The sequence below is a fragment of the Mandrillus leucophaeus genome, unplaced genomic scaffold, assembly GCF_000951045.1.
Source record: "Mandrillus leucophaeus isolate KB7577 unplaced genomic scaffold, Mleu.le_1.0 Scaffold77, whole genome shotgun sequence".
In the NCBI taxonomy this organism is placed as follows: domain Eukaryota; kingdom Metazoa; phylum Chordata; class Mammalia; order Primates; family Cercopithecidae; genus Mandrillus; species Mandrillus leucophaeus.
In genome coordinates, this window is record NW_012108363.1 from 1,285,070 (window position 1) to 1,300,699 (window position 15,630).

The window sequence follows — 15,630 nt, forward strand, 5'->3', positions numbered from 1 at the left end:
AAAGAAAGAAAGAAAGAAAGAAAGAAAGAAAGGAAGGAAGGAAGGAAGGAAGGAAGGAAGGAAGGAAGGAAGGAAGGAGACAGTAAGAGGTAGAGAGACTTGGAGGGCAAGAGAAGAGGAAGATACTGAGAAAAGCACCAGTGTCATACAGGAAAAGAGGTAAAGCTTTTACTCTCTAATAAGTAGGTAACTGGTAGAATATGCTTAGAAGAAAACTGAGAAAAGCAAAAACACTCTTGAAGAAAGGATAAGAGGAAATAAAATTGCTGTTATCTTCCTAATTGTTCAAGTCTTTTAGCCATTTTTGAAGGGTTTAGCTACATTTCCAAGAATCATGTGGTTCTCTTAAGTCATTTAAGTGTAACTTAATATGAAAGTTTCCTAAATACATACTGTGTTATGAAATTCCAGAGAGTGGAAAGACTAGTGTTGGTTGAAATAACAATAGAGGAAGGGTAGCCTTTAATAGAGGAAAGAGGTGATCAAGTGAACTATGTTTATAAATACCGTCGGCTCTTTTCTATACTGTTACTGATTATGTAATAACCATTCTCCCTTTCTAGTCTGTATACTCTACAACAACAGAATCTGTCTTAATGCAGTGGAGCATCATGCTGGGACTCAATAAATGTCTGTTCAATGAATGTGTGAAACAATGAATCAATGCATAGTATATACATGAAAGATCAAAGATGCTCAATCTACATTTGATGATAGGAATCCATAATTATGACTTTTGGGAGATATTTTTGATTGAAAAGAACAGCAATTAAGATTTATTGATCTTTCTTTTCCTTTGGCCAGGTACTGTGTCAAGCACTTTCTCTCTATTATCTCACAAGATCCTCATAATGATTCTATAATGTAAGTATTATTATTATTATTACAGGTAACAAACACTGAGCACTGGAAGAATAAAAATTTGTTCAAGATAGAAAGTGGTAGAGATGAGATACAAACCTAGGCAGCCCGACTTCAAATACTGTGCTCTGAACCACAGTATTTTAGCTCCATAAATACATGAAAAATATGTGGAATGAAACGCCAGACAGATGGGACCTATTGTAGATTCCTGACTGGGGAGGTGCTATGGGTCTGGCATCTTCCATGTTGTCATGGTAGAACCTTAGGAAAGTTTGAGATCCTCATCTACAAACTGGGAGTGGTGGTGATAATGATGGGGAACCTTATAAGTCTCTTGTGAAGATTAAATTTAAAAATGTGTGGAAGATACCAATACCTAGTAAAATCCCAATAAATATTAGGTATTGATAGTATTTATTTTATGAAAGTTAGTTCTATTTCTTAAACTAAAAAACATTTAATTAGGTTGTCTATGCATTAATTCATGTAAGTTCCTCATTGTACCTAATCACAACTGATATTTTTGCAGAGGACTGAAAAACTAAATTGGCACTGTGGCCTTCATTTTACAATCAGGCCTGAGGCCACACTTGACCCTTGACAAGTGAAAATGTCAGTATTTATAGTAGGTACTATAGATGAGTTAATTTTTTTTAAATGTGGCATGTGATAATTTGGAAGAAACAAATTCTAACATGCAAGTTAAATACTGATCCAGCAAATTGGGAAAATGTTATTTAGGCTACATAGACATTCATCACAGCCATGTAGAGGTAGACTCTTGAACAAATTTCTCAGGATATTTTCAGGGCTCTGCCTGGAGTCACAGGAAAGAGACTGCGGTGACATCAACAGTGAGAGGCAGAGCAGGGATGGTTTAAATTGGCTCCTCAACCAACAATAAGACCGCTTCCATTTTGATAAGTAAATAAGTTAGACTTGTCTTACCTGGGGTAGATGAAATATATCCATAGCTTTTACCAGTTCCTCCATTCTTGGCATGAAGTAAGCTCTTCAGGGATGTTACCTCACCTCAAATCAGTTGGGTGAAAAATACCAAATGGTATTTTCATTTCATTCATTGTCAGTACACCAGAAATACACCTCACCAACTACCACCTGGGAACCAAACTACATTCACTTTTATATGCTCCAAGATGATGGCTACCCATACTCTAGGACTCTGTGCTCAGAAAACAGCCATTATCTCTGAGTCACGTGGATAAATTTATCTTGCTCATCAAACAACATGGCTTAACTGTTCTGTGGCAAGAAGCTTAAGGTCTGCATGTGCTTAAGGTCATCTCATTTAACTCTGGATTGTAAACATTGGAAAAAGTACTGGGACTCAGTGAAATCTAGAGCAGGGTTATAAAAGGTGACTGCACATTTGAATCACCTGGGGATGTTTTGTTTGCTTGTTTTTCAATCCTAACACCTAAATCATGTTCTAAACACATTAGATAAGCATTTCTTGGGGTTGAACTAAGGCATCTGCACTTCAAAAAGTCCTCTAGTGACTTAAATGTGCAATTAAATTTAAGGAGCACTGATCTAGAAAAGTGAGACAGCAAAGTTAAAATAGAGAAACTGGCTAAGCTCCGCTTCTCATCTGTACCTACAATTGGCCTTCAACAAGGCCTCCTACCCAGAGCAAACCTATGTCCCATCAGCTGAGGTGCAGATCTACTGTTTCCTTATATTGTGACTTTGTGTATGTCATCAAACCTTGCTACAACTCTGCTTCCTTAGCTCAGCTCTAAAAATTGTGATAATAATGATCATTACAGCAACTTCTACATGCAGGTGTTGTGAAGAATAGAAAAGACATAGAGACAATATTGAGCATTCCTGACTTACAAATTATAAACAAATAGAAGTACCTGTCTGCTGTTTGCTCAAGGGCCTCTCGCTCATTCCAAAACTCACTCACTTTGATCCTTTCTTCCACCATAACCCTTTGCCAGTGAATACTCATTTACTGAGTGGGTTAAATGAGCTACCCAAAGAGTAATGAGAGAGATTTTGGCCAGCAAGAATCCAGGCTTCAAGAGGAGAGACTGATTGGAAATCTCATCCTTAAAATGTTTTTGGGAAGTGGGTGGATTGGAATACGTCAATGTATTTGCTCCATCCATTCATAAGTGTATACATTAATTGAACAATTATTTGAGGTACCAGTCATGTTCCAGGCACTGTACTAGAGATGTACAAGACTGACATTCTGGCGAGAGACATAGAAGCACGTAATGCAGTATATATCCATTCACAGTGACGAGTAAGAGTCCTAAAGTAATAGGCTCAACATATTTGCGGTTTGTTTCAGCATGTAGCATTAGACAAGATATTTTAATTTTTGAGAAGTACTTGTAACACAAAGTACCACATATAACAGGAAAAATCAAAATAACTTTCTTTTGAAACAGATGGGAAACTAAATTAGGTTTGGAAGAGGACAGATATGCAAATGATGTCTTTTTTCCCCCACTAATCACTTCTGCCCTCAGCTTAATAACTTAGTACAGACCATTTTGTCAGAAAATGATTATAGTAGCCAACATTCCTGAGGCTTTACTTTGTTATGTGCAATTTGCATCAAATACTTTATTTAACCCTAGTAGAATCCAATAAGTTAGGTGCAGGAAATTATACATGTTTTATATATGAGGAAATTGTGAATTAGAGATTAAATGACATTCTAATGTTATACTAAATGTGGGATGTCAAACCCATATTTGTGGGACTTCAAAACCCAATTTCCTAGCTATCACACCCTACTGACTCTTTAGACTATCAGCAAGAGATGTGGTTCTAGGTTTTACATAGCTGATGAAAGGGTGTTGAATTTTATTCACCTCTCACAAGCTTTAGTTTTAGTTCCGGTTTTAAAAAGTTGCACGTGTTGGGCTTTGTTTTAGTCTGTGTGAGTCTCCTTCCCCATGTGAAGAAAAAGATGTGAAAATTCAAGACAAAGATCACCATATATATTAGATTGAGCAAATTGCAAATAATCTTGAGTCGCTTTCTCCCCCCAAATTTCACAGGTAAATATGTTTTCTCAAAAATATTTTTTTCCATGGCTCTTCTGTAAAGAGCCAATTACTTCAAATGTTATCCCAATAATTACTCATGTGGCAAATAGCCAAAAGTCAATGGCGTGCTGGTAAATGTGTAACAATTAACTCTAGAAAATAGAAGGCCCTGATTTTTATTGTTTCCATGTTCTTAATATGTCCTCCTTGGCTGATTTCACATTATCAGTGTGACATTACCGAATACCAAGTTCGAAAGAGAGTAACACAATCAGCTTTCACGAGCTGGTGCAAGCAGCTTCAGCATATGACCCAGAGACCTAAACAAACGCATCTGTTCATATTAAAACAGTTTTTAAAAACTAGTTAACTAAAATTTCTTAAGAAAAATTACTCAAGAAAACCTATCCAGGTAACTAAGGAGAACCAAACTGCAAAAGTAGGAAACCTTAAACACTGTTTTAAAAAACGCCAATTCTCTTGAACATGAAACTAATGGTATTTCTATGCAATTGCAGGCTAAATTGAAAGCAGATCAACATAGAAATGGAAGTAAAAATTACTTGTATTTGCCACTTATCTTGAGAAACTGCAACATAAACAAAGGTGTCTCACCTAAAGATGTTCTGGCTGGGACAGCATCCTTATTGATCCAGAAAGACACCCAGGATAGGACGACAATGAGTGTGCAGGGGATATAGGTCTGGATGGTAAAGTATCCCATTCTTCTGCTCAGATCAAAGTAGACAGACATAACCACATAATCTCCTGGAACAGGACAAAGATAGCACCATACAACCCTTTATCAATCACTGGAAAGCATTTTAAAATAAGCATATATTCAATGGTCATGCACACACATTTAAATTAAGAGTTTTCTACAAGTGGTATGTTGAAAACTATTTTTGCCCACTTGGGTTAAAAAACAAAAACGAAACACAACCTGAACTGAATCCTGACTCTTTTAGAAGCAATTTGTCTACTAGATGGAAGGAAACATTTTTAGCATACCGATATATTTTCTTCTTTCTGTGCTTTCTGACGTCCTCTCTTCCTACTTCACAAACATTATAAAAATGTTCGTTTGGTGAGGAGGGCAGGGAACAGTATTTCTACATTGTGCATATCTTGTCTGCAATTCATTCTAGGTTTTGTAACAATTTCCTCTTATTTCTTAGGACAAAATCTTTATCTATAAAAACCAGACAGGAATATCGTGGTGCTTGACACTAATAAATGAACATTTTACTCAGAATTTATAACTAAATTCCTATGATGTGACATTTTTTCACATGTTAATTGAATCATATGGTTTTCCTTCATAGCAGTTACTTTAAATTTTAAATCTTCATTCATTTGTGTGGTGATTTTTGCAGTATCTTTCCCCCTACTGGACTTTATCTGCGTGAGTCCACAAACAGTGCCCATTTAAGCCCACCATTGCAAATGCTAGTACTTAGCATTCTGCATGACTCCAAACAGGCATTCAGTAACATTTGTCAAGTAATTGTGCAAATGAATTCATGCCTTTATAAATTCTACAGATAAAATTCTCTAAAAATCAAGAAGATACATTATGGAACATTTGAATTAAAAAGCAAAATTTGGCCTGGCACAGTGGCTCATGCCTGTAATCCCAGCACTTTGGGAAGCTGAGGTGGGCGGATCACAAGGTCAGGAGACTGAGACAATCCTGGCTAAAAAGGTGAAACCCCATCTCTACTAAAAATACAAAAGTTAGCCAGGCGTGGTGGTGTGTGCCTGTAGTCCCAGCTACTCAGGAGGCTGAGGCAGGAGAATGGCGTGAACCCGGGAGGTGGTGATTGTAGTAAGCTGAGATTGTGCCACTGCACTCCAGCCTGGGCAACAGAGCAAGACTCCTTCTCAAAAAAAAAAAAAAAAAAGCAAAATTTATGTAAATAATCCAGAGAATATATTTAGAAAAACTACTAAAAGAATAAAGGAATAACCATGTAGCCGTGCATGAGAACAATTTATTGTGACACAGTTTGAAGTCTCTGACTTTTTAAAATCATGATGCATAAATTGCTGTTAAAATTCCACGTCGTTCACTTTGAATTATCCCAAGTAAAATTTTAAAGCATTTTAATTTTTAAAATCAGAAAATATACTACAGAAACACATCCCAGTTACTACACCTTTTTAAAATACTCTTAGAGAATATCAGTTTCAAATATTGTATCTGCACTCACAATGTGGGATGAATAAATGAGATAGCTTTTCAAATGTTGCTTTTTTTTTCCTTTGCTAAATTATATTTTGCTCTAAAATGCATAGATAATTAAATTCAAATCATATCTTTTAGCTTGATTAGTTGGCTTTGTGCCTACGTTTCCCTACTTACATGCCTGATTTAATCTGATTTGAAAATAAGGTGCCCTAGAAGCCTCATGCAGAGAAGATTGACTTAGAGGGGTGAGTTACTGCTACTCAGTCTAGTTTTTATTTCCCACTCTCAAGCTTTACCCCATACTCCGCAAAGCTGCTGAAATAGAAAGACCTTTACTGGATGCTCTTTGAGGGAGTAGACTGTCGCCTAACGTTGCATTGTTTCCTAAGTGGAGTTTTGAATGCCTCTTAACACTGCCTTTTGGTAGACTGTCATACAGTTACTTGTTTAAGTCAGACCTGGTTGATGTAGTGATCATGAGCTAGCACTGATCAGGGAATTCGGCTTCCAATGGGACACCAGTTTCCTCTCAGAGATCAATAAGTAACAATTATTTAGCAACTGTGCCTAAAGACTTGAAGGTAGAAATTTTTTATCAATGATAATAGATTTTAGCTAATTCCCACAGCATATGCTTCTCTATGTTAATTTATTGAACATAAGCTATTTAAAGCCATAGAATTTCATAAATTAGTTTGGTCTTTGCTTTTGTCCTAATTTAGAATATAATAGACACAGGCTATGATTGAAGAGTAAAAAGATTTAATTTGAGATGACCTCTATTAACATCCATCTTTTTCTTTCTCATTTCTTTGATCAGAATACTAAAGGCAAATACATCCTCTCTTATTCCAGTTAGGAAAAGCAAAGTAATAAAAGAAGATTTTTTCATTTAAATAATAATATTCAGGGGTACCTTTTCTCCTATTTTCTCAGTCCTTGAGCTTTCTGCACATTTTAAATGTGTTTAAATAAAAAATTATGAATTATAATGTTTTAAATAAAGCTAGACAATTTTAGTAACTTCTTTTCACCTTATCATGTAAGTGAATGAGGATCTGCACTTTGGTATTAATGATCTGGCATTTTTAAAGGTGAACTTTAATTTTGTCCAAAGTTAACAAGATAATTACCTCAATTCAATTCTCCACTTCCCTTTAGGTCAGAATCTAAACTTCCATCGTCCACTTATCTATCAATTTCTATTATAAGGTAATGGCTTCTGAGCATCTCTCACCATTGCCAGCAAGTCTACAGCTTTTCTACCAGTGGATTATGGACTCAAACTTGAGAACAAGCCATTTAAAAGCCAGGCAGCTTCACGGTGACAGCCTGATGCCTGTCATATCTCCAAGGCTTCGTCGCTTTCTGTATTCCTAAAACCTCTTGGGCTAAAGAGCCTATAAAATCAAATCCCCTTAAAGTACCGCATCAGTGATTCCCCATGCCCGAAAGGTTTAAATGCCAAGCAAGTCAAAGGTGGTTATTTCTGCCACTTCAGATTTATTCCTCCTATTGATTTATCCTAACATATGACATTAAAGTTATAGTATTTTATGTATTAGTTTCATTCCTGCTTTGGTCTTAATTTAGAGTTTATAGATGAAGGCTATGATTGAAGAGCAGAGACATATAATTTCAAACAACACTCATTAATGTTTATCTTTTTTTGTGTGAAATACTTATGTCTAGTTTTAGGAAGAGAGTATCAATGTAGGGTTTTTTTTTTAAAGCTGTAGTGGTAAATAACCATACGACAGTTTTAAAATTTAATATTTAGTGGAGTGTTTAGGTTCTTATTTTCTACATGAAACTATCTCATCTTAAAAACTTGAAGATTCCACGGTAAAGAAGTCTTTGCCTCTATTAAATCCCTGACATAATGGAAAATAATTTTCAAGTTGCCAGTCATGAAAGCCTACTATGTGTAGACACTGGGCTGAATGGTTTGCATATATTATCTGTAAATATCCTAAATGCTTTGTCAGGATGGTAAAAAAACGAAGTATCAAATGTATCTTCATTTTGTTCCTCTCTCGCCATTCTTACTCAACTGAAACATAGTTGAATAAAGTATATCTTATTCTACTAGGTTAACTTTGAGGGCATAAATAGTGTTGTACTCTTCTTTACATTCCTTTCTCTAGCTCCTTTTTAAAGCCCACAGATATGTTTAATCACTGCTATGCACAGAGCAGTGTATTAGGTAATGTGGAGATTAAGACATAGGGGGCCTCATAACTGATTGTAAATTAAGTGTGTTAAAAGGACATAAGATTATTCTTTTTCTACAACCCAGATAGACAGAGAGATGTTCTGGGACAATGCATTCGATCTAGCCTTAGCATCCCTCATTAAACACTTGAATTGGGGGCATAAATCCGTGAGGCTGATTTTGACCAAAGGCATGCAGGAGAGTTGATTGAGTTTTCATTTGGGAAAATTGTTTTCTGAAATTAGATCTGTACCTCACTCTAACACACAAAATAAATTTAACATGGAACAAAGATCCAAATTTATGAGCGAATATAAATACTACAGAATGAAAACTATAGAATATCTATATAATCTTAGTGTCGAAAAAGCTTTGTCAAGTATAACATAAAATTTAAAAGGCATAAAGGAAAAAAGTTATGGGTTGACTGTGTAAAATGTAAGACTTCTGTGTTATCAAGACTGCTATCTGGGCACCGTGGCTCATACCTGTAATCCCCTCACTTGGGGAGCACAAGGCACATGGATTGCTTGAGTCCAGGAGTTCAATACCAGCCTGGGCAACATAGTGAAAACCCATTACTACAAAAAAAAAAAATACCAAAAATTAGCCAGGCATGGCGGCATGCACCTGTAGTCCCAGCTACTCCAGGGACCGAGGTAGGAGGATCCCTTGAGCCTGGGAGGTGGAGGTTGCAGGTTGCAGTGGGTGGAAGGACATCCTTCTACCACACCTCAGACTCCTGCACTCCAGCGTGGGTGACAGTGAGACTTTGTTAAAAAAAAAAAAAAAAAAAAAAAAAAGGATGAAAAGAAAAGAAAAAGAATGACTGCAATAACCAGTTTTAAAAGGCAAAACATCACATTGGAGTGTGGTGAGATATTTCCAAAATAAATAAGAATTCAAAGGCTAATATCACCAATACATAAAGAATTCCCATTTGTCATTGAGGAGGAAAAAAAACTAAATTTTTAACTAAGCTAAAACATGAATGAAGAACTTATAAATACAAAATATTTGAAAACTCAACTTCAGAGAGGATCAGTGAAATCCAACATCTAATAATAGTATTTCATTTTCAGCCTGGCAGATTGAGGAAAAAATAAATTCCTTGGTAATGTTTGGTCCTGAAAATATGTGGACAGGGATCAGAGGTACACTTTCTTGGTGGGGATATACAATGAAGTGAACTTTTAGGAAGATAATCTGGAAGTATATAAAAACATATTTTATTCTTAAATGTCTTGGATAAACACGACAGAAACAAAAAGTTTTCAAATATTGCCACTCAGTTGGCACCAAAATGTTCTCATGGTTTGTCACGTGCCTAGAAGTCTAGGTAGAATACCCAATCTTTGGGCAGAATCCCAATCCCTGAGCTTAAGTGATCCAGAACATTATTGTGTATAAAAGATTTCCAAATTAATCAGTTGCTAACTTCTATAAATGCTACTCCCAGGCAGTTTCTGCATTCATCACTTGCCCACCATTCTCGGGGTTGTTTATTCTCTCATTAACTCTTCTGGAGTACTTTCAATATCTCCTGCCAACCAGGTCCTGTGAGGTCAAGAGAGGGAAAAAATACATAGCTAAGCTCTAGCTTTTGCCATCAAGGAGTTGTCAGGCCAAGAAAGTCATATCAATATATTATCACTTCATAATGGCACAAGAGCTCTAATATAACAGATACATGCTAATTTATCTTACACACCACAATTAAACTTTCTGACAGGCACATTTTTGAAAATTCTGAGTAAATAAATCTATTTTCACCAAAGCTTAAATAGGTCTATGCTCCTCTTCAGAGAAAGACCAGGCTTCTAAACCTGGCATCAAGGCTGTCTGTAATCTAAATTTAACCTAGGTCTTTCTCTCTTATTATTCTATTTGTATCCTCTGAGCCCTAGACAAATAAATTAAATATTTTTATTTCATGCCTCTATGATTTTTCTGTCTTTATTCTTCCTGCCATCATCTCTTTCCTAGATTGCTAAATAATCTCTTTACTCTTTTTCTTCATTCCAACTTTCTGACCACCTATGCCACCACCACCACCACCCCACACATATTCCACAATGCAACTACACCTGTGCTATCTAACACGGTAGCCATATTAAACACACTTTAAAAAATTAAATTTACTGTCTTAGTTGCACAAGCCACATTTCAAGTGTGCAAGAGCTACATGTAGCTAGTGACTAGCGTATTGGACAGTCCAGATTACAGAGCAGTTTCTTCATCATGGAACGTTCAGCTGGACAGTGCTAAACCAAGCTTTTTTTTTCTAGAATACGTATTTGTTCAGGTCATTCCCTTTGAGCATCTCAGTATGAAATTTACACTGCTTAACATGTGATTCTGGCCCGGTTTGCTTCGATCCATCCTGAACCGTCCCAGCTTTATAATCTCCCCACTTTGAGCTCAGCCATGTGATTTATTTTCTGCTTTTCCAAGGGGAAACTTCTCATTATTTTGACCTTGTTTGCAATATGTTGCTCTCAACTTCCGAAATGTTCTCTACCCCTCTGATCATGCCATATACATATAAATACCTCCAGACTCTTCAATAATTGCCCATTGATATCAGGACACAATAAAATTCTTCAACTTGTTCTCTAGGTCTTCATATGTTGTTTTGTTTTGTTTTGTTTTGTTTTCCCTCACTATATCCTCAGTCTCATATTCAATAGTGATTCTTCACTGACTGGGGTTCCTGTAGTTCTTTACATGACTTCCTCACCCTGCTTCCTCTTCCCACAGGGTTCTTTCACCTACTGCCTCCTCTGGCCTCAACTCTAATATCCCATCTTTCTTTACTCAATTAACTCCATTTATTTTTCAAATGTAAATTAATGTATCTCATCATGAAAGAAGCTCTTATTACATCAAATGTCCTCAGTAAGACATCATAGTAAGAGCTCAGTAAGATCACAATAAAAATATATGATGATGAATACTGAATTATATTCTAGATTATTAATATTTTATGAACTCTATAAGGGATGCAGCTCTAGCTATTTTGCTCACTATTTTATTTTGAGCATTTAGCACGGTGCCTGGGACATAGAGGGAATTCCACAATTATTTGTTACATAAATAAATGCTTTAGCTCAGAATGACAAGAAGAAAATTCTAGATGAGCTATACATCAAAAGTCTTTAAGGCCAAGGTGGAGATTAACATGGGTTTTTAAGATATTAAACTTTTACATTACAAATTATTGCATCTGGAAAAATTTTTGCTGAACTTAATGTCAATGGATATAAGGTCACAGTGAGCTGTTAGCAATCTTAACTGCTTGCCAAGAAAAGAGAAAAGAGAGAAGGGAAATCAGCTTTATCAGAGTGGCTGCATTATGTTTAGTAAAGTATTATTCAGTGATTTGAGCTTCTCAGCCAGATCCAATTAGTGAAAGAAGAGAACAAAGGGGTTTGGCTGCTAAAACACAAGCATCACAGTCCGCCAAGACTACTAGGTGTGTTTTCGTTTAAAAACTTTGCCGTTCTCATTTCATCTATTAAGTTCGTGAAGAAGAACAAAATAGCAATTGAGGAAAATATAATTTTAAAAAGTGCATTAACATAATTTTTCTGGTTTAAATTTATCCTTTAAAAACTCCATCTGAATATCCACCTAGGACAGGGGTGGAGAACTATAGTGAAGAATGGGAACTGCTTTGAATCATTTTCCCTAGAAGGAGAGCAGTAATTTGTTCCCTCCAGGCTGCCGAGGAGGGATGGTCTCAGTCTCTTAGCTGAGATGGCTTTATCTTGGCCAATGGTATTTCTCTAGAAAAAGTGGCAAGTAGTGAGCTGTCAGCAGCCAACTCCTAAACATCTGAGAGATGGGTGTGTGAGTTCAAGGAAGGTGATAGGGTGGCAGGGGCATCAACAGTGTCCACTGCAAGGGCAAATGTGAGATTAACTGGGTTCAAAATTCGAATCGTGTCACTAACTGGTTATGCGATTTCAAGCAACTTTCCTATGTCTCTGAGTCTCAACTTCTTTATCTGTAAAGTAAGAATAATAATGGAATCCACTTCGCAGTAATATTGTGAACATAAGAAGAGTGAATATACATGCCATTCTTGGTACAATTCCTGGCACATAGGATGGTATGAGAATGTCAGTTATGACAAAGCAGAGTATCTATGAAATATGATTGAACACTGTTCTGACCCGTAATAAACATAGGAGAAACTTACCAAATATTTAAAAGAGAGTTAGAGTTAGAAAGGGTCTTAGAATAAATCTATACCAACCAATTCTATCCTCTTAGAGATTAAGCAGTTGCCATTCATCAAAGAAGGATGCTTTATCCAAAGAGACAGAGCTACCTAGTGGCAGGCCGAAGACTCCTGCCTTATAAACCCATATTCCTTCTGTAGAAAACAGCCTCTGCATTCTAAATCAGTGGTTTGGACTATGACGATAAATCCAAAAAACAAACAAAAACAATGTGGAACGCTGACTAATTGTTGAATGTCAAGAACGTGGTTAATATAGAAAGCTGGTTTGGATAACTGGGGCCCTCAAACTCAAACAGAGACTTCATTTACTCTTGAACCTTATATAATGCACATATTAGCTTTAGGAAGTTGAAAACTCATTTGTCTGGAATACCAGCCTGCGCCTGACTCAACAATAGCAGAAATTTTCTCTTGGCAGATAGCTTTAGACGAAAGAAAGCTCAGTATTTGCAAAGCCTCCAAATGTAGTGGTTTTCTCTAGGTTCACAGAGTGAGGTCTTTGCTAATATCCCAGTTTTCTGCCTTCCTTTACTAGAAAATTCTCTTTATGCAAGAGGTTCTCTTTCTCACCCTCCAAAAAAGCTACCACAGATGCCTAGCCCAATGTGGAATTTTGTAATGCAATTCATTTGTCTGAGTCCAAAATCAAATTCCAAAAAATGCAGCAAATATGGTCACCTTGGGATACACAGAAATAAAACAACTCCAGCTCAGAAATCTAAAACTACAGCTACAAATGAATACATTTGCTACTTTGATCCATCAAAAGAGACAGCAATTTCCCAGTATAATTAACTGTAACTCCTGCAAACATCTAACTAGATATTAAAACATGTTTTACATAAACGCAGGGCAATTCACAGTAGCAGATCTAGTCCCAGGATTCAAGCACATGCGATCATGATAATAAGGTACAGAAATGCGGGTAAGTTGTTTAAATTCTGCCACTAAAGTAGGAATAAACAAACTTATTGCTGAGGCTATTGGGAGAAACACATTTGCTAATGGTAGGGAAAGTGTTTTGTCATCTTTCGAACACAGAGTATAAATAAAGTGGTACATAGAGCTTTTTGAGGACAGTCGATTTGCAAAATAACTTCTGTGACATTGGTAGGTAATTTTCCCGTTGAGTAATTTTTTTTTTAGCCTTTGTTAAAAGGCTGCCTTCAGCCTTCAGGAGTAATAGTAAAGCAGCGAATCTTAATCTTGTTTCTACTAATATTAATGCATCCATGAAAGCCAGTAATATACTCTTACAGTCATACACTATTAGAATCAGTAATACATTATTAGCGCTCACATATTTGCATTAGTAAAATTATGCTCTTCTGTTCAACTCAGATTTCGAGAAACAGACTAGTTACATACCAACAGGTTTTGTCAGAAGGTAACAAAATATTCTTTTATATGTAGTTAATGTTTGTATAGAGTATGATTGTGACACTAACAGATCTAATTTACCTTCTGCAGAAGTCCATTTCGGGAGAAATTTTAAAATGTGAATTCAAATTCCATTCTTAGCTCTCATGATTCAATGGAAATAGTTTCAGCACTTCAGAAGAGAGATGCCAATAAGAAGCAGATACAACAGTCTAGTTGCATCTATTAACTCTGATGATAAAATTAGCTTTAATAGAGAAAGTGGGATCTACAGAGGTATCAGTGAAGATCTGATAAATTCTGAGTAATGTTGCAGTCATTTACTTCTACTCAACCATACATAGTTAGGTAAGTGCTAGATATGCTCCTTTGAGTAAGAGATTATAATTGATTTGGAATCCCAGCGCCACAGAGGTGGGGTTGATATGTTACATTTTCCCCTTCTGACATAGAAATGATGAGACTGCATTTCACAGAGAAAATGAGTAGAAATTCTATTTGTGATGTGTGAGAAGAACAAAGAATTCTCAACAGAAAAATGCCTGGTCCACAGGTCTATCCTGAAAAACAGATGCCTTATCCATGGGGAACCACTTTTTCCATCTACTCTCCAGATAGAATCTTGTTCTCCTGAAAAATTACTTGGTATCCATAAATTTATAAAAACAGGACAGTATCTTTAGTAACAACCAAATTTTTATCCCAAGTTGGTCAAAAACTAATTTGTGATATTAGGAGGTTATGTTAACTAACCAATCTGAGACTCAGTTTCCTATTTTGTAAAATAGAGATGACAAAATTCTCCATAGCAACCTCACAGAGTTCTTGCAATACCTGTTGCAATAACTGGTTGTAATTAATCAGTAGTTGGTGTAATTACCACCATTTTTGATCCTCCCCTTGGTGCTGAAGGCTCTGCTAGGAACTCTGAATGCCACCCAAAACATATGTTTCACTATTAAAAATATTTCACTGACTAATATACACAGATTTCAAATTTGTGGTAACTTCCTTATAGCTACTAATATTGGAGTAGGTATCTCACCAAGTTTTGACCCTAAATCCAAGGCTTACCAATTATTTTTCAGTAATTCTAATAAGGTAACAGCTGCAAAGTTTAGAAGGGGCACAGTATGAACATTGAGGGACATTTGAATCATGGCATATGGATTCAGATTATATTTAGATGGATGCTATCTTGTGGATTTGAAAGTATGCATGCTAAAAGTCTTTATAAATATTTATTCTATATAAATTTAATCTTTATAATTTGTATTCTTTAATAATTATAAATATTACACATTTTTGTTCTTTCTTTCAGCTCATCGTTTATTTCCTTGCTTGTTTAATATTCCTACCAAAGTTTGAGAACTACCAGAATTTAATATATTTAAAAAAAAGAAGGAGGTAGGAAGAGAATACAGTGGAGGAGAAAGAAGAAGAGAATAGTCGGGAATATTCTTAAAGTGATGTTTCTAAATAATATTTTTTATTGAACATTGGTTTCATAATGTACTAAAAATAATGACTTCTTCAATCAGGAATATTTGATTTTTGTGGAACAGCATGTGATACCACTGGAGGTTCACCATGCACATTAGCACATGTGTGCTTCTGCACTAGAAGATGTTTGCCTTTAACTTAGCATTTTCTAAAGCTATATTATCACAAAACTAGGTTTTTAGGAAACATTTACTAT

General features: G+C 35.9%; 1 protein-coding gene across 4 annotated transcripts in view; it reads right to left on the reverse strand.

Moving 5' to 3' along the window:
- Positions 1 to 15,630, reverse strand: part of GABRG2 (gamma-aminobutyric acid (GABA) A receptor, gamma 2) — a 101,541-nt gene that overhangs the window by 8,203 nt on the left and 77,708 nt on the right. For all 4 annotated transcript variants that reach the window (XM_011966659.1, XM_011966658.1, XM_011966656.1 and 1 more), the window contains one exon: positions 4,512 to 4,664. In XM_011966659.1, the coding sequence (XP_011822049.1) occupies positions 4,512 to 4,664 (153 nt within the window). The remainder of the gene's footprint in view (positions 1 to 4,511; positions 4,665 to 15,630) is intronic.